The sequence below is a fragment of the Lissotriton vulgaris genome, chromosome 12 (assembly GCF_964263255.1).
Source record: "Lissotriton vulgaris chromosome 12, aLisVul1.2, whole genome shotgun sequence".
Taxonomy (NCBI): domain Eukaryota; kingdom Metazoa; phylum Chordata; class Amphibia; order Caudata; family Salamandridae; genus Lissotriton; species Lissotriton vulgaris.
Genome location: NC_141700.1, coordinates 509,947,884 through 509,968,155, shown reverse-complemented (window position 1 = coordinate 509,968,155; position 20,272 = coordinate 509,947,884). Strand labels below are relative to the sequence as shown.

At 47.6% G+C, this 20,272-nt stretch overlaps 1 protein-coding gene across 1 annotated transcript in view; it reads right to left on the bottom strand.

Annotated features, from left to right (window-relative positions):
* Positions 1 to 20,272, bottom strand: part of LOC147677619 (C-type lectin domain family 18 member A-like) — a 226,248-nt gene that overhangs the window by 7,757 nt on the left and 198,219 nt on the right. The window contains exon 10 of the mRNA XM_086945571.1: positions 18,043 to 18,139. Coding sequence (XP_086801697.1) covers positions 18,043 to 18,139 — 97 coding nt within the window. The remainder of the gene's footprint in view (positions 1 to 18,042; positions 18,140 to 20,272) is intronic.

Sequence of the window (20,272 nt, the reverse complement as noted above, 5' to 3'; positions counted from 1 at the left end):
CTTCGGAGCAAGTTTAGCTGGTGAGGGCAAGAGTTCTTTTGAGGAATGCTTTTTGGAAGCGCACGGAAACGTAGCCTGTATCCATTGCGCAGTATATTCAGCACCCACAGATCCTTTGTGATGCTGACCTACTCTGCCAGGTGTTGTGAAGCACTTCCTCCCACTGGAGTGGGCAACGGCGCCAGAAGAAGCCACTGCTCAGGCCTTTCCTCCTCTTGTGGTGTTAGAGGACTGTTGGTGACCTCCTCTACCTCTGTTGGCTTTGCCTCGAAACTGGGATTTTCCCTGGTTCTTACTTTGGGACCACTGACGGGTTTGAACCCTCTGTTGAGCCCCTCTCCCCCTGTTGGTCTTAAAGCGGCATTTGAATTCTTTTTTCTTTTCCAAACCCACCGCTTTTACTGTATCTAGTTCTGTCTTCATACGGGTTATCTCTTCGTCCGCATGTTCTCCGAAGAGAGAGGAATCCGAAAAGGGAAGATTAAGGATGCGATGCTGAGCATCCGGCTTCAGCCCTGTGAGGCGCAACCAAGCCGATCTCCTGGCACAAACCCCATGTGAGTAGGAATGTGCTGCAAGCACTGCACCATCCGCAGCTGTGCTTATCAACTGGTTCGCCACCAGATATCCCTCTGTCATAGTCTCTTCAAAGTCCTTCTGGTCTTCCTTTGGCAGTTTGGACTTGAACCTTTCCATGGAGTCCCATAAGGCTCTGTCGTATCTACCCAGAAGTGCAGCCGCACTAGAGACCTTCAGCGTGGAGGCAGCTGAATTGCAAACTTTGCGACCCCACGAGTCCTGTGATTTGCTATCCTTGTCTGGTGGGACTGAAGAGGAAGCAGCCACTGCATGCGTCTTCCTCGCCGCTGCCACTATCACAGAGTCTGCTGGAGGGTCAGATTTTACAAAAACTGGGTCAGAAGATGCCGGTTTGTATTTCTTCTGAATGCGGGCTGGCACCGCTCTGATAGCTGCTGGAGTTAGGAAAACTTCTTTGACAGGATCCATAATCCCCGGGACTAAAGGCAGCAGTGGACGAGAGATAGATTTTTTGTGTAAAGTTTCAAAAATTACTGTTGTAGTAACCTGAGGGACAGACATTTTAATGCTCAGCTTCTGAGCCCCTCTTTGCAGGACATCCAGATAAGTGCTGATGTCATCCACTGGAGAGGATCTAGAAGTAGGACTATCCGTCAGTGTAGGAGAGTAATTCCTCTTGGAAGACCTGGTAGAAGAGGTAGATGAAGTAGACGGAGATCTTCGGCGTCAACGGTGAGAACTGTGCCTCCTCTCACGCGATCTTTTTGAATGATCTTCCTTTCTAGGAGAGCGAGATCTGACCCGATCTTCTCCTCTGGGTGAACGAGGCCTGACCGGACTTTCTCTTCCGGGAGATCGGGATCTAAACGGAAGTTCCCTTCTGGGAGAGCGATGTCTGGTTGGTGTTCTCACAGGTGATTTGCGCCTGGGAGGACTACGCTTGTCCATCTCCTCTACCAGACTCTGAAGAGGAGATCTGTGATGCGGGCTGACATACTCTTGCATACGTTTAGCAGCCCCTGAATCTCGCCAATGGTCCAATGACTTGTACCATTTAGGTGACAGTCTGATCTCTGCAGCCGAAGGATCTGGCTGACGCACAGGAGATCTGCGGACAGGACTTCTGGACCTTGAGGATGTTGTTGAGGAGCCAGAAGACTGTGAAGTGGAATGACGAGAAGCTGACTCCGTAACCATGATCACAGAGTTTCTTGACGATGATCGAGCTCTTTCTGAATGTCTCGACCTCGAGCGCTCTTCTCTCGACGCCGAATGCCTCTGGGGGGGGTCGGCGGGTCCAACAATCTCGACTTCGAATGCCTCGACGGCGATCGATGCGAGGATCTATGGTCTCTCGACATCGAGCGGCGCTGACCAGCCGTCGACGGAATCTTCTCTCTCGACGTCGAACGACGATGACCAGTCGTCGACGAAGCCCTCTGTCTCGACGTCGAACGGCGATGACCAGCCGTCGACGGAGTCCTCTGCCTCAATGTCGAACGGCGATGACCAGCCATCGATGGAGTCCTCTGCCTCGACGTCGAACGGCGATGACCGGCCGTCGACGGAGCCCTCTGTCTCGACGTCGAATGTCTGTGCGACGACGGCGGAGCGGTATTGGACACCCTCGACGCCGAGCGTCGACGAAACGTCGACGGAGACTGCATCCTCGACGCCGATCGACGTTTTTGTGTCGAAGGCGGAGGGGTCTTGGTCCTCGACGCCGAACGTCGTTTCTTAGACGACGGCGGAGGGGTCACACTTCTCGACGCCGGTCGTCGCCTGGATGACGACGGCGGAGGAGTGACCTCCATCGATGCCGATCGTCGCCTGGTTGACGATGGCGGAGGGGCCTTTGATCTCGACGCCGACCGTCGCCCGGTTGACGGCGGCGGAGTCACATTTCTCGACGCCGATCGTTGCCCAGTTGACGACGGCGGAGGGGATTTCGACGACGGAGCTGGATCCTTCGACGTCGTCGACATACCTGTTCTTCTTTTCGACGGCGAGCCCGCCGTCAACGGTATTTTTGAAGACAAACGATCCACCGGTGGTTCTTTCCTCAGCGCCAAGCCTGACGCTGAAGCTGAAGGGTTGGAAGACCTGTCTTTTGAAGATGTTTTAGTCTTCTTGGAGCCCTTCTTCCCCGGAGACCTTCCTCTGGATGACCTGTGAGCCAGGCCATAGATGCGAATTCTCTCCCTGTCTTTGAGAGTTCTTCCTGACAGGTGCTCGCAGTGAGGACAGGTGCCTGGATCATGTTCTTCAGGCAGACACAGGATACAAACGTTGTGGTTGTCTGATTTTGCTTTCTTGTTGCCACAAGAAGGACATTTATCAAAAAGTGAAGGCATTTTCAGCTGAAAATGCTCACTAAACTGACTTAAAAAGACAGTTTCTTACTTGACTAGATGTAAAATGTCGAAGTAAAAATGTTGTTTGAAGAGAAGTAATTTTCTGTCAGAAAACAGAAATTAGTGGAGCTGTGTAACCAGGATCCTTCCTGAAGGAGCCGTAAAGAACAACTGACCTAACTGTCACCACTGTGGCATGATGGGATACCAGGGGTCATGGGTGCCTTAAAGGCACGGTGTCAGTTTTTTGTATACAGCTACAGGTTAGCTTTTCAGTCTTTTTAGACTGTGTGATTGCAAAGCAGCCTGGGAGCTTTCTATGCTTTCAGTGAGTTATAAGAATTTCTACTGCTGCCTAAGCATTAAAACAGTTTCTAAACAATCTTTGGTGTTGTTTCTCATGTTTCTAATGCATATTATTCATGTATGGTGGAAATTCTTCACAGCATTTTTCAGCTCTGATGTGATTTGGCTGCTATTGCATGTTTTTATATATATATGTATTTATATATATGAGTATATATAGTGTTTCCGGGGTCCCGCGCATGGGCGGGAATATTCTAATGCTTATGACTATTGATGAGGATCCCCTGGAAGAGAACTGCTGCATCCAGAGCACACTGAATAGAGGTGTTTGTAATGTTTTTCCCCTCTTGGATAAGTTCATTTGCTCTATCCTTGTACTTATCAGGGAGGTGCCTCATTAATGATTCTAATTCGTCATAATGTGCCCTGTCATATCTGGCAAATAATGCCTGTGTATTGGCGATACGCCACATGTTTGCTGCTTGAGACGCCATTCTTTTCCCTGATGTGTCGAGTAGCTTAGACTCTTTATCTGGAGGTGGAGGATCACCCGATGTTTGTGAGTTTGCTCTTTTGCGTGCATTGGAAACTACAAGTGAGTCTAGTGGTACTGGACCTTTAATATATGCTGGGTCTGAGGGGGCAGCCTTATATTTTTTCTCTATGCGAGGGTTAATGACCCGAGTCCTGACTGGGTCTTTGAAGACTTCAGGAGCATGCTTAATCACTCCTTTAAGCATTGGTAGAATGGATGAGGACCTTTGTACACTATCAAAGGTATCCATTAAGAAGTCTTCATCTACAGGGTCTGTGTGCATGTCTACCCCATGATATTGCGCAGTCCTGTGAATTAATTGATTGAAACCCATAGTGTCTTCTGGTGGGGAAGGCCTTGAGGGGTATATGTCATCTTGAGGGACATTTGGGACATCTGGGGTGTTATAATCATCCCACAGGTCAGGTGATCCTGTAGGAGTAGCTGGATCAGGCATGTTACCCCCCATGTCATCAGAGCTATCATCCCTGTTGTCATCGTCTGGTATGATAAAGGATGCTGGGGAATGTTGTGGTATGGCAGGATGTGGTGATGGTACAGGAGAAGGGGAATGCAGTCTTAAGGGGGAGGTAGCCATGTTCTTCTTCTTTGAATACTTTGAATAAGTGTGTCAGGGTATGCTCAGATGTGAGTCCCTTGCTCACTTTGCCACTGGATTCAAGCAAGCCGGGCTGAAGACGGCTGGAATGCCAGAAACCAGTCCTCTGAAGCTTGTCTCCAGTCCAGGGAAGACATGGCTTGGCAGTTCGGGCTGGACTGTTCCCATGAGGCACAGGGTCAGACTGATTCGCATATAGCCATGTCTGAACTGGGGTGGCAGAGTGGGCTAAAGAACGGTGATGGATTAAACCCAGATCTTTTGACTGGGTGTGAGTGTTTGATTGGTTCAGATGCTCCGTCAATTACCACCCCCTTTTGTAACGCTTTTGGCCGCCATAAGTGTGGCATGGTATGCTCAGACGTGAGTCCTTTGCTCACTTTGCCACTGGATTCAAGCAAGCCGGGCTGAAGACGGCTGGAATGCCAGAAACCGGTCCTCGGAAGCTTGTTTCCGGTCCAGGGAAGGCATGGCTTGGCAGTTCGGGCTGGACTGTTCCCATGAGGCACAGGGTCAGACTGATTTGCATATAGCCATGTCTGAACTGGGGTGGCAGAGTGGGCTAAAGAACGGTGATGGATTAAACCCAGAACTTTTGACTGGGTGTGAGTGTTTGATTGGTTTAGATGCTCCGTCCATTACCACCCCCTTTTGTACCGTTTCTTCACTAAATAGGACATGATGAGCACTTAGGTACACTCCAGATTGGCTACAGGTGTACCATGATAAGTCCCTAGTAAATGGTACCAAAATACCCAGGGCAAAGGTACACCAGAGGTCTCCCATGGCCTGCAACATGTATTATGCCACCCTTGAGAGACCACTTACATTGTGACTCAAAGCCTGCCACTGCAGCCTGTGCGCCGGTATTAGCACTACACTTAAAAACTAAAAGTCACCCATAAGGCACGCCTTTCAATCCTGAAGGCAGAGTGCTGGGTCCTAAGTGTAAGGGTGCTCCTGCAAGAGAGGTGCACCCCTACAACCTTTGGAGTCCATTCTATCGGGTTGTAAGTACTCAGCCATTATAACATATAGAGTAGCCATGCATCATAACGCAATGACCATCTCTAAACTGGCTGTAATGAACAGCAAGCTAGGGCTGCTGGCGACCAGAGACATGTTTCTGCCCTCCTGCTGCTGAGCCAAGCTCGAGCAGGGGAAGGCAGAACAAAATATATCCTGTCCCAGGGAGGTGTGGCCACCTCCCAGACATGGTTTAGTGTATTGGGCAGGGTGGGGGCGCTTGCCAGCACCACTGAGACTGCTTGAAGAGCACATTTGGTGCCCTCCTTGTATACTCTAATTCAAACCAGTTCAGGTAGCCGTTGGCTCCCACTCTGGCATGAAACTGGACAAAGGACATTTGAGTATCCTCCCCACTGTCCAGGACCTCTTCTGGGAGGGACCCCTGAATCGTCCCAACCCTTTCCTAAGGGTACTTAAAGGTTTACCTGTGGGTGGGTCCCTAGGTTCGTCATAAGATAAGATTCAGATCTCACACCACTTCAACTTCGATCGTCTGGACACTTTGGACTTCGCTTTGGTAACTGAGACTGCAATGGGGAAGGTTCCTGCTGCTCCTGGTCTCATCGTCCTGATGTCTTCTGCACCGTCGGTGCCCGTGCTGCATACAAGTTCTTCACCAGGCCTGTTGACATCCAAGGCACCTGAAGAAATCTCCCTTGGAGTGAAGGAGTGACTCCCTGCATCTGCAGGCTCCACAACTGACCGGTCTGCTGATCCTGGGCTCCCACTGACTCCAAAATGCTCGGCCTGCACTGTATTCTTACCGAGTTTGAGGCCAGTATCCCTCGTCAGAACCGCTGGAACAGATCCCCTGTGCACCCTGTCGACTTGTAGTTGCCAAAGCTTGATGACTCTACCCTCCAGAGATCATCGGGATCCAAGAAGCTCCAACCTTCAGCAACTCCTGCAGCCAAGGTCTTCACCCTCATCGCTTCCTCTGCACATGGGCCTTCTTTATTGGTGAGCTCTTCGAGGTCCTCTTGCACTCCTGTGCCTTGGGCCCGTGGGTCCTCTTGAAGGTCTTCTTGGGCTTCAGTGGGGTCCCCTGCTTGCTTTGGCCTGCTCTGACTTACTTGCTCGTGGTGAGTCAAGTCAAGTCAAAAGTTATGTTTATTTAGATCATAATCTTTAAACAAGTGCAGAGAAATAATTACAGATTTAAAATATTCTACAGCAGTGCAAAAAATAATTACAGGTTAAAATATCCTACAGCAATATTTATAGCATTCACGCGATGAATACGTAATTTAAAAAATAAGGTACCAATAAAAGCATCACTTTCTTTGGGTGGTCCTACACTTTAAAATTTGTTACCAGTTATATTAAACCTTTTCTCTTAGACAAGCTATATAATTCATTTATTGGACAGTTTCTAAAATTTTTACTCATGTATTGTTAGGAATCTTTGTACTACCTTTAAATAATTCCCTATCGCAATTGCAATTTCGATAGAAGACATTTCCGTCAGGTGATTGACCGCCTGTGACCATGATCTTATGTCATGTTTTAAAAATATTGGATGCAGACATAGTTTACGCTGTCCTATAATAGTTGTACAATCCAACAGGATGTGCACTAAGTCCCCTTTTGTGCTCAGCCTAGACTTGCAACACCCTTTGTTGTCCAACATTTTTGATTTTACATCTTTGTTTATCAACCACAGGTTAATCCCAATTCGCATTCTTAGTATCTCCTGTCTATACCAATAATTCGGTAAGATATCAAGATAAGGGAACTAATTTTCCTTTGACCAAGCACTCATCATAAACTCTACCGATTTTTTCTTAGCCAGGTATTCCATATCAGTTCTTCTGGACACTTCTTGCCCGTTAAACTTCAAATCACTTTTAGTGCATTCTACACATAGGGATTCTCGGCACATGACCACCTTTATACACTCACCGGCCTGCATCAATTTCTTCCGACTCAATTTTGCCCATTTTAGATTACTGTATTGAATCTCTTTTCTACACCATTGTGCAATTTCTGGCTTTTTTCGTTTGCCAGATGTTTCCAGAATCTAATTGCTGCTATTTGTGATTGGACCCCCCAAGCTATTGTTCCTAATTCAGTTCTTATTGCTTGGACCATTGATAATGGGGGGAGGGACAAAAGGGATTTCAGGCATTTTCCTTCCTCCTGGTCCCAGACTCCTTTACCGCTCAAATAAAGGATCTCTGCACCATAGAGTACTTGTGGTAGTATCATTGCACTGAATGCCTTTAGCAGTGGTCGGTGAGACATATCCCGTAATCCCGGTTAAAAAATGTTTGGTCCAGAAATTGATGTGTGTGCTTTAGCTTTCTCAGCTTCAAAATGCATTTGCCACTTTAGGGACTTATCAAACCACATCCCTAGGTAACGATATTCATTAACAGATTCCAATTTAAGATCTCCTAAAAACCAATTAAACTTAGTTACCTTTTTTCCAAAGCATAACATTTTTGTCTTGTCCAAGTTTACTGTTAAAAATGTCTTTGCACAAAATTCGCTTAATGATTTTAACTTTCTTTGGAGGCCCAATTCGGTCTGGTCTAATATTACCAGGTCATCCGCATATAAGAGGCAGGGCACCTTGTTACCATCCATTCTTGGGCTTGCACTACCCTCAACTTCTAGATAGGCAGGTAAGTCAGATAAAAATAGAGAGTTAGCTGCGGGGCTAGTACGCAGCCCTGTGTCAGGCCATTTTCAATGGGTATTTTTGGCGTCAATGACCCCTCTGTATCCCTAATTACTTGTGCCCAATTACCTCGGTGTAATTCTTTTATTATAGCCAGAAGGTCTTTCGGTATGTTTTTATTTATAAGAGTTTCCCAAAGGCAGTTCCGATCTACTGAGTTAAACGCTGCCCGAAAGTCAACGAATCAACAGCAAAGCTTACCGTTTTGTTCCGTCGACTTTCGCGCCATTGCCCATAATGCAAAGCAATGATCTATTGTGGAATGCCCTTCTCTGAAGCCTCCCTGTTCAGTAGGTTTGATTGAGAACTTATCGACCCACGCATTTAGCTTATTTAACACTATTTTTGAGAATACCTTTTCTCCTATATCTAGGAGATTAATCAATCTATAATTTTGTGGCGCGTCCTTGCTACCGTTTTTATAGACTGGCCTGATTACAGCGCCCTTCCAATTCATTGGCATTGTACCTTCTGCCAATATTATTTGGAACAGTTGTGAAAATAAACTTGCTCACCACTTTAACTGTGACTTTAAAATTATTGCTGGGAGATTGTCTGGCCCTGCAGCTCGGGTTAATTTCAGGTTCCTTATTATGCTTTCTACTTTCTGTTTGGTGAAGTCAAATTTGAATTCTTCCGATATTTCCTGCCAAGGCTCTGGTTCTATGCCTCCTAGATGTTCTCGAGGACCGTACAGTTCGCTTAGATACTTCTCCCAAGCTGCCTCGCTGACAACACATATCATTTCTCCTGCTGTGGGAACGGATGCTGCTTTTACCAGCTTCCAAAATTGTCTTAGGTTTTTTGCTTCAATAGATTCTAACAAATGTACCCAACATTTCTCTTTACAAGACCTTTTTGCATCGGTAACCATCTGTTTAAACTCCTTTTTCAACTTAATAAGATAGTTTTGCCTCTATTGGTTGAACTCTTTCCTTAGGCTTCTTGATACTGTCCTTATCTCCCTTTTTTTGGTTTGACAGTCGACGGGGAACCATTTCAGTCGGCTGACCGGGATTATTGTACCCTTTCTTTTATCTTTTTTTAGTTCTACCCAGAGGCACTGTACTACTTGAGCTATCTTCTCATACCATTCCAGATTTTTCCCCCAAAGTCCTCCAGTTTAACTTTGTGCTGAAAGGACTTTAATTTTTCCTGATACTCCTCTGTCAGTCTTGTTGTCACTCGCTTCGGGTAATCAACTTCTTGTGGTATCACTTTCTCTCTGTATTCCCTCCTTCCCCCATATATATTTAATTGCAATGGATTGTGGTCGCTGCCTTCACTTTGGGGTATCTTAAATTCCCGAACTAGTGGGAAATTCCAGGCTGGCATAAAAGCATAATCAATTGGGTAATTTTGTAAGCCTATTTTAACCCCTTCCATGCTCATGACGAGCTCAGCTCGTCATGCAGTACACTGCTTGTGTGCTCATGACAAGCTGAGCTCGTCATGAACCATGGGAGACAATGAGTATCAGCACAGAGGGGGAAATGCTGTAGCATCGATGTGGTTAAAGGTCTTCTTTGCCGGGCAATCTGTTTTAAATCTGCCATTCAAGCAAAAGAGACCCTTCGTCCCTAGATAGTTTACCTATTCTATATCTTGTTTCAAGGATTCACACACTGGAAATCTGGCATGCATTATTCCATAGGCATACAACAATTCCCTGTGCCAGAGATCGGTCTTCTTTGGGTTCAGCTTATGGTTAAAATCCCCCAGAATGAGGAACACATCTAAAGCATATTTTTCTAATAAAGAGTCTATGTCCTCTTTGAAGTTCCCCAGCTCAATTCAATACTCTACCACATTGTCCCAATGCATATATACATTTATGAGGATTACATTGTCATAATTCTTATCCTGGGTCAGATGAACTAATCTACATGCGAATAACCATTTACATTTCACATCTAGCAAGGTTGCATTTCTCATTACTTTTGTCGATATGAGAGTCATAATTCCCCCCGATGGGCGTCCAAATCTTTTTTTCTTGGCAGGTCGGTATAATTGTAGGTAACCCTCAAAAGTAGGGGTTTCGTCGCATAGCCAAGTCTCTTGCAGGCAGGCAATTTCAGCTTTATTTACTAATTTCTTTACCTGTTCTTGTTTTATTTCATTGCCTAAGCCATTTATATTCCATGGTAGGAGACTTAGGCTATGCGACTCCCCTTCATCCTATTCCACCTCGCTTAAACCACCATCTTCAACCATTTCCTCCATATACCTCTCGGAGGGTTCTCCAAGGTTGCTTCTTTGACGCCAATTACCCCAGGAGTCATCCTTTACTGAGTTGTTTACCACTATCTTCAAACGGCTACCCTCTTCTTCGTTATCCATCAGTAACCTCACCTGTCTCCTACCAAGACCTGCATGGAACTTGAGGAAACTACTTCCTAATTGAGCATTTCTCTTTAGTTCCCTCTCTGGGATTACCCTTATTCCCACCTGGAGTATCTCATCCGCCGCTTTCTCAATGGCCATTTTTACAAGGTCAGAGTAAAGTAGTACTCTTGTTATTTCCCTGCCATTCATATTTTCTATAAAACCCACCTGTCTCAGATCTTTTGAGACAAACCCACTAAGACGTGGGCATTTGGAGAAGGAAATCAGGATTTGCGCCCTATTTTGTGGGTTCATTTTCCTCAGTTTCTTCCCCCTTTGTCCTAATTGTGCCGGTTCCAGGTACACCCATTTGTTGCTATCTACCTCTAGTTCTTTCTTAGGAGATTCTAAATTTAGCTGTCTACCATTTACCCATCAAGAGAGCCCCATTTTATTTTCCACTTCTGCTTTCCTTTGGGGCTGTGGTACTTCTTCTAAATTAAAATACCTCTGGTGGGTTCTGGGTTGTCCCCCTAAGGATGAATTTACTCTCTGGGTTGCGAATTTGATTTTTGATGACTTCTCATTTAGACTCTTACTACTCTGACTCTTCGTTTGTACACTTGGGGCGTTTCTTTTGTTCTGAACTATCGGGGACCTAATGGGAACAAAAGTCAGGGCGAAGGCATTTAAGCTTAACTCTTCCTCTACCTCCCTTTTCCCGTTTATTGCTGTTTTAGGTACCCGCTTCTTATTTGTCCTACCTTTGGTATAGACCCTTACATATTCACGTCTTCTTTTTATCAGCATTGGGCATTTGGATATGTATACATTATCTGGTACTTCTGCCGTCTCTCTAGCTACACTTTGTTCTGTGGGCTGGGGGGCAGCTACAGGTCTTAACATATACGGCATTTGCCCTTTAATTCCTACCAGCTCCTCTTCGGTCTTTTTTAAGAACAACTTTTGTGACTTCAAGACTCCATTATTCAGCATTGTTATTTCTAGAATCCCCTAAAGGGTTTTTTGTAACATCAATAATATGTCTATCATAGAGGATGAGGGTGTCGCTGAAATGTCAGAGTCCTGGAGACTGTTTCGTTAAGGAGCAGCTTGGCTTCCTGTTCTTGAAATATCCTGCGCGATTAAGTTTTTTAGCCCATTTAGATGTTGCAATGATTGGCTTGGTGAAGCCCCCCAAACAAAACTTGAGCCGTGGCTTTCATTTCCTAATGGCCCTGCATTCTCCAGCCCTGCAGCTTGTAATGAAAAGAGTTTTGGGGATGATGAAAGACGTGGCGCTGCTATTTGTATATTTTGACTCAGGAGGGAATGGTTTATTAGCAAGGGATCCTCCATTTCCTCTTCTCGAAAGACTCCCATGCCGCTATCTGTCCGTTGCTCCTCCTCGATTTCCAGGTTTATTACAGGTTGTTCTGTAATTTTATAATGTTTCCCTACAAAGTCCTTTATGGATTTAGTAACTGAGGAGCTACCTTTAAGATTAGAAATTGAGGTGCTACCATTTTGGCATTGAAGGGATTTTTTAGCGGCTCTTTTATTTTTCCTCTTCTTTCGTGCCCCCTTGTTAATCTCCTCAGTGGAGGCCTGGCTTTCCTGGCTCTCTTCCAAGGTCCTAGAGCCCTCTAGTAACTCACTCCTCCCTGGGCTTTCCTCCAAAGCCTCCTTGCGTAATTTTTGTTTTCTTTTTGTTAACATCCTTTTGACTCTTGTGTTACAGTGGGGCGTAATTTTGACTTTACCCACCTATTCGCAATTTGTAGGTTCTTTGTCAGTTAGTGAGTTACCACATTTATTTTTTCACTCACACACTCACTTACCTCTGTTATGCCTTGCCTACCAAGCCTGCCAGCTCTTTTCCTTTTTCTGAAGTCTTTATCTGCTCTCTGTTCTGATGGCCTCCCCCTTTCTCCTTTCCGTTTTTCTGCTGGATTAATGCCTGGGGGAGCTGCCACTCAGAGATAAGTTCCGCTTCACCAGCTCTTACTCCTGCTTCTTCCCCTTCAGGGGATTCTCGTGGTTCTTTTCCTTTTTCACCTCAGGGTTCCCAACCCATCTTTGAGCTTAACTCGGCCCCTCCTCTATTTCCTGGGGCGAGACTGTGTAAGCTACTCCAGGCGCTCAACTGCGCCTCAGTTGCGACGTGAATGCCCGCCACCGGTCCGCTACACCTTTCCGCGGGGGCGGGGCAGAAACCTCCGGCTGGGCTCAAGGTCGGCTTCCAGCACGCTCTCCTGTCGACCTGCTGTCCGATCCTTGGTCCGCGATCTGCGACCTGGACTGCGCAAGTCTCTGCTCACTTCGATGGGAGGCTGGCTGGCAGGCTGGCTTACGGATTAGGTAGGCGACAACAAACAGGGCAATATTGATTGAGCCTGCCTAGCAAAGGTGTTGTGGTGAGTCACTTGGACCTTGCTGCACCCGACACAGCACCTTTTACGTCGACTAAGTTGCTTGCCGCTGCCAAGGCTTGTTGGTGCCCCTGCCGGACACAGATTTTTTGGCTCTCAGCATCAGACATGGGACTGCTCGTGAATGGCTCCTGGTCTTCTACAGTGTCGCCTGGCCCACACAGCTGCGACTGCAAGGGCACTGTCAACCTCTCCTACATCTCCGACAACTGTGGGCATTCGTCTTCTGTGCCACATGGTCATTCCTGTGTGGCATAGACTCTGTCCCCTCTGCTTGCAGGTACCTCTCATCTTGAATCCACCTTTGGGTACCACCGGGCTCCTTCGTCTTCTTCTCCAGTGGCATCTTTCCTTTAATCCTCCATTGTGGTGTACAGTGGTTTATGGCGTCACTTAACACCTATGCACCTGGCTTCCCTGGTGTAGGTATCCTTGTTCCTTGGGTATCCACGGGTGGGGTCGCTCTCCAACCTTCCATCTTACACCCGGTTTCTCCAGGGTCCACTGGGAAGGGTCCTTCTTTAAAATTGCAACCACGACTTACCTATTGACTAACATTAAGCATGCGGTCATGTTCCCACTCTGCACCCACCCACTGTGGTGTTCCTAGATACTCACCTGGGTGGTTCCTTCTACGTCTTCCGGATCCATTCTAGACTTGAGTTGTGGTTAGCATTCCACTATTTTAGTATATGGTTTGGTCTCCCCCTGAAGACCACTGTGTATTTATACTGTTACCTGTTCTATTTCCCAAGTATTGTGAGTATTATGTTTATATCTCCAGATCGGAGATAATACATTGTGTTAGTGAGTGTTTGTAATAAAATAAACTATTTTTATAACTACACTGTGTGATTCTTTTTCACTTAACCTATAACATAAGATAAAGTACTGGTAAAACAAGCTGCTTTACACTCATTTTGAAGAAAGCCTGAATGCTGCTCTCCAAGGCTACCACTTAGAGAGCTTTTTAAGATTGTCTATGGGCACTAAAATCACCATAAGGGTTGTCTGGATTAGTGCAGGTGTTTCACTTAAATAAGTGTGCACCATATACTAAGCCAGCCTCTCAGAAAGGGGCTCCCAGTATAAACACTAAAAACCTATACAACGGTATGAAAATTGACTAGTGAAGGATGTCACAAAATCAGTTCACATTAAACGGTGAAAAACTGAAACCCTGCCCATTTTCCACCAGTATGGAATATTTAATTCTTGCCTCCCTCACTTGGTCAGAGGTCTCAAGCAGTGCATCTAGTCAAAAATCTGGAAGTAAAATCTAACCTGCACATTACAGTGTAAGATCAAGCCAACTCTGTAGTAAAGTCTAGTTTCCTTAAACCACGAACAATGAGGCAAATGATCTATCTTTTTATTACAAAGCTGAGAATTCAGATCGTAAACACGTTTATCTCTGATTATTGCAATGCTCTGTATCTTGTACTACAATACATAAACTCCAACTGGTGCAACATGGAATGTTTAGGTTGGTTTTGGATGTAAAGAAATGTATTCAATTAAACTGACTTCGGTTAAATTGCACTGGCTCCCAGTGTCTCAAAGAATAATGTTCAAGTCCTAATGTGGAGAAGTGTGGCTCACCGGTTATAGGAGGCAGTCCCTGATGCAGAGGTAAGACCCGGGTTCAATCCCCGACGCGGCAGGGTCTTGAGCTCAAAATGTCCACGGACTCGATAATTCTAGCCTCGGTGCCTACTCGAATCATGGGTTCACACTCTGCAACTCTGGGCAATAGCTTGCTTAATCTCCACTACGGCCCCACCGCAATGGGATGCCTGGTCTTCACCTTGGAGATGCCCAGTAGGGATAATCTCACAGGGAAAGGCCAGGACGGGTTCCCAAAGCAAGCGCCTTGAGACCTTACGGTGAAAAGGCGCCATATAAGAACGTATGATTTACGATTTAATGTCTTGTCCACAGATCACATTATGATCCTCGTACTAATCAAGCCAAAACATATGCTATGATCACAAAATCCATCTATATTCAGCATCCCGAAGATCCAGCAGGACACTTTGCCTGCTGCAGCCAAACAGGAGAAAAATGCCTCTGCAATTTCAAAAGGAACCATCCTTGCCCAATTTCAGAAAGTGACTATTGCCTGCTTCGTAGCTCCTTCAGTAGCTCCGAATAGAATGACATTATGTGGGTATTTTTTCAGTAAATGGGATTTTGAGCCCCAAGGCACCTTTGGATGGATCATTACTGATTTCAGTGCTTGGCTCTTTATTGACACTTTGTAATATTCCTCCTTGACGTACACCTGTGGAGTATGGTGGAGGACATGGTGATTATACCATCTGTTGAGAGTGACCACAATCTCCTCTCTCTCACCTTGTCTCACAGGTGGTTAACTAGCACTGTGACCAGAACTTCTCGCAACCCCGCCCCGGACCTGTCAGTAGTCTCCAACTGTGGACGGCGGCTAAAGTGGGCGAAGTTGGCACTTTCAGAGGAGAAAACTTCTGCCATTAGGCAGCTTCTTGCCTCAGCCCTAGTCAATCTCGACCCCCAAAAGGATGGGTTGCTGGAGGTGGCCTCAAGGTTCTGCACCATAACCCAGGCTATCAGTGACCTCTTTGTAGTTCCAGCTAATACGAATAGAAGGAAACCAAGCTCAAGAGCTAGACAGGGCTGGTATAATCAGAAGTGCAGGGAGGCGAAGTCACTTCTCATTGAAGCAGTCAAGTCCAAATTACCATCCAGGACTAGGGTGGCCAGGAGGCACTACGCACTCTGCCAAAAAAACGCCAAGATGGAGTGGGAGGATAACTTCTGGCAGGACCTCCTGGCTGCCAGTCGTGGGAAAGATGCCAAAGGTTTTTGGGATTTGGTGGGCAATAGGAACCGTCCCGACGACACTCTGAGGACCTGCACCATCAATGCCCAGATTTGGTTCTCCCACTTCCAAAAACTCTATTCTGCCGCTGAAGGCCCACTAAACGACCCTTTCAACCTCCCGCCCTATACCTTAGTTCAAGACCTGGAACTTTTTTCTGTTTTGGATGTCACAAAGCAGATTAAAACCCTGGTACCATTAAAAGCAGCTGGTCCGGATGGCCTACCAGGCGATATCCTCCGAGCATATCCGGAAGAATGGGGGGTATTAATCTCTGCACTCCTTAATGCAATCGTTGTGGGAGGCCCTGTGCCAGATTCCTGGAGAGGTGCTGAGGTAGTCCCCATCTACAAAAAGGGCAGCCGGGATCTACCTGGGAACTATAGGCCCATAAGCCTAATAGACTCGAGCCAGAAACTGGCGGGGAAAGCCATTTTGGGGAGGATCTCACAATGGGTGGACGAAAACCACATCCTGTCCGATATGCAAGCCGGGTTCCGTTCAGGCACCGGAACTATCGAACAGGTCTTTAGGCTCCTGCTCCTGCACTGGAAGGTGGTGGAGCTAGGCAAAGGCAGTCTCTACTTGGCCTTTATTGACCTAAAGACTGCCTTTGACCTGGTTCCTAGGGAGGAACTTTGGAGGATGTTACATGGTCTAGGGATGCCCCCGTATATACTAAACCTCCTCATCAAACTGCATAACAACACCTATGCCCAGGTTAGATGGGGGTTGAATGGGGAAAAGACCGACAAGATCAGGGTCGAGAGGGGAGTAAGGCAGGGTTGTGTCCTGGCCCCCACCCTATTCTCCCTCTATATCAATGGGGTGGTAGATCATCTACTCGGCGAACCAGCAGACGCTCCCACTCTGGGAGGCGTAAAAATTCCAACTTTGCTGTTCGCCGACGACACCCTCCTCATCTCTAAAACCCCCCCAAGGTCTCCAGACACTACTGAACCGCTTCCAGGACTTTTGCACTACCAGGGGTCTTGTCATCAACGTGGAAAAAACCAAGTACTTAGTTATGCACCCACCCCGCAAACTTGGCCGCCCTCCCATTCTGAACTCTATACCCCTTGAAAGAGTGGCAGAATTCGACTACCTGGGAATTCGACTTAACGATGCGATGAGCTGGACCGCCCACATCAATAAAATGATAATGGCCCACAAAAGGGTGGGGGGGGGCCCTCCTTAAGGAGTTCAACAACTCAACAAAACATTGTGTTGCCCCTCTACTAGATATATATAAAGCACGTGCGGTCTCTGCGTCACTTTATGGAGCCGAACTGTGGGGCCTGGGCAAAGTGGATTTACGGAGCAAGGCTGAAAACAAATTCATTAAAGATCTCCTTGCCATTCCATCGAGTAGTCCGACTATCCCAGTGCTCATGGATGCTGGCTGTAAAGCAATAGGGGATCAGGCCCGTCTTCGACCCCTCTTGCTCTGGGCTCGCCTGTGGAGGGTTCCGGAGCTAAAACCTTATGCTGATGGCCTAGCTGAGGTGATGCACTCCGACGGTTGGCACAACATTAAATGGCTGAAGGACATTAAACATCTTTTAGGGGACCTAGGCCTGGACTCCTGCTGGCATAGCCACTCCGCTCCCCCGAAGGAGACCTTAAAAAAACTTTTTTGGGAATGGGTTCGTGTGAAGCGCATCAGTAATCAGCAGCACTGCAAAACCACCGCAGCTTTTCTGCTGATAAAAGATGTCGTTGCCTACGAGGCGTACATGGACATAATAACAATCGCCATGGACCGGTCCTTGTACATCAAATTCCGGTTAGGAACCCTACCCTTGGCCGACCTCTGCTCCAGGTGGAATAAATCCCAGTCCTCATCACGATATTGTGCTCTTTGTCCCGATAAACCAGAGACGGTGGCACACTTTCTTTTCGAATGCCCGGACTATGGTCGCCCCAGATCACGTTGGCTTGGACCTATCTGCAGAGAATTGGGTACCTGCCAGTACTCTGTTGCCCTTCGGATTCTTTTAACCAATACAGCCCCTCCTATCGTCTGTGCCGTTGCCAAGTTTTTAAAATGGGCTTGGTTGATTAGACTTAGAAGACTGTCCATATCAATGTAATCCTTTTTTTAATTAATTTATGCTGACCAAATGTGTTTTACTCTTTTATCTAATGTACAGACATATTGCTGCTTTTATCTTTTGTACCGCTTTTATGATATATGCATATCGAAATAAAGCAATCAACCAACCAATATTGTAAATTTCATTCCCTCTGCAGTTGCTTCACTTACATAAATGGTAGAGTTGTTAGTGCTATGTAACTGCATCTGACCAGGCATAATAATGACTCGTACTATGCACACAGTCACATGTTCCTCTCTTACCCCTGGTTGTCAGGTTGTCCAAAAGCAAAGCTGGAGAAAGAGTGCTGCTCCCCGGTGTCCCAGCGGAACGAGTCCTTGGAAGTTTTGTAGGTGAGACCTGATGGAAGAGAATAAGAACAAGACACATGGGTCTACATAGACTGTTAGGAGCACAGTTTCCAGAAATCTCTGGTTCCAAATGACATGCTCTGACCCTATTTGAATGTATGTTCTACTTTGACGCTTGATATGATACTCTCTACATGCACCTCAAGCCTGTGTGGAAGCAACCTTACTACGTTCAGAACTGGAACCCCACACAAGACTGTCAATGACAATAAAAGCATGACCTCCATCCGCCTTTACTGACTTCAGTATTCTGAGCCCTAACATTGCTCTGTTGGTGCTTTGTATTGGTGACCCACCTCAGCCCCTCCAGCTCAGCACTTCGTGCCAACAACCACCTCGCCAACGCGCTACAGCCCTTCAGAGCAGGCCCCTATGTATGAGCATCACCAACGGTCCACTCCTCAAAGTCAGCGCTGAACGCTGATGCAGGGGTGCAACAGGTACCGCAGTTGCTGAAACCACCATGTGACTGTGCTCCTGCACCCAAATCCTGGATAAGTGTAATTGAAGTACTGGAACTCTACAAATAACTCACTCAGAACCGATCAATAGCAGCCTGCCCTGTAACCCCAACCCCCCCCCCCCCCTATTCTACTCCCTCACAGGGACTCCCCTTCCCCTACAGTGTGACTAATCCAGCTTAACCTGGCCTTAAACTTTTTCCAGCAGAAGAGTAGAGAGGTCACCACGGGTTCAAATGCAAGCAAGAAAAAGGGGCTTCCCAGGTGGCCAGCTGGGTAGTACAAGATAGCCTCCATGGGGGTGAAGAAGACCCATGTGACCAGGCCAGGAGCCTAATGAGGATGCACATGCCGCTCCAATGAGAACTGCACCCCTGATGCCCAATATAAGAGAATATGAGCCATAACTTACTGCGCACCCTGCTTTCAAGCCCTTTCTGGGATTTACCTGACCCTGACCTGGAAAACTGCTGCTATTCCAATGCTGTTGGCGGAGCTAGCCTAGGAGGCAAAAACAGACCCTGCGAATCACTAGCTACAAGCTGCACATTGCCCAGCTCGAGTGCTACAAGTGGCCTTGACGCTCTCCAAAGGGCTCGCGGCGGGTTGTTCCCCCACTGAAGGTTTGCAAACAAGGGGGCGTGGCCACGAGCCGAGCATGGCGGACGCATTTTGAGTTAGCTCCGTCCTCTGCCCGGAACACTAGCTGATTATCCTAACTTCCCCGTATCCCACAGGACACCCACTCAAGCCCCGGGAACGCCGTGTGTAAGGCGAGTGAAACGACACAAGCTGCGTGTCCGGAAACTCCCCCGGGAGTGAACGCGACGGACGACGCCGGTGAGGCCTAGTTCCGGGAAGTGAGCCGCGGCCTAAAGTTGAAGGGAGAGCCTGGCTCGGCGAGATCTGCCGGCGTTGAAATAAGTGGAGACCGGTGGAGCTGAGCGGTGTCCTGCTGCTGCGGAGTCGCCGACTGAAGCTGCACCCAGTACTGCGGCTAACTGCACGGTCTGTGAGTGTGCAGAGCAGCGTAGACGAGATACATTGAACCGGCACCGGAGGCAACCTTGAGGCGTGTAAACGCTGTGCTTGGAACACAGGCGCCCGGGGAGACTGCGGTCTCGTGGAGAGCTGCAGAGGCACTGAGGACTAGCCCGGGAGCCCCACAGGACGCTACAAGGTATGTGCGGGACCCGAGAGGGAGCTCTATAATCGGGCCAGAAGGGGTACGCACCGCTGCAGCCGGGCCTGAGCAGAAGGGCGCCATCTTGGGCTTACCGCAGCAGCCGCCATTGCACTGTTAGGATCGGAGCGGCCTCCCTGCGGCCAGTGTGGAGACCGGTGCTGGGACATTGGTGAACGCACCGGAATGCAGACGCGGCGAAGAGCACTACCATAGTGTCATACAGAGTACAACAGAAACAGGTGGGATCCACTTTGAGCCTCTAAGAGCTCTCACCGAGGTGCCCTGACTGAGAGATAGCGCCAGAGGTAGAGGGCAGGTCATCAGCCTACTGGTTGCATATCGCACCGGTCCCTGGAGTGCTGAGAGGAGCGGTCACCCAATTTCCCGACTATCGTGGCAAGACGGACCTCAGTGGGGAAAGCCGCGGAACGCCTAGCAGGCACTGGACAGCTGCACTGACAGGGTCCGGCGATTG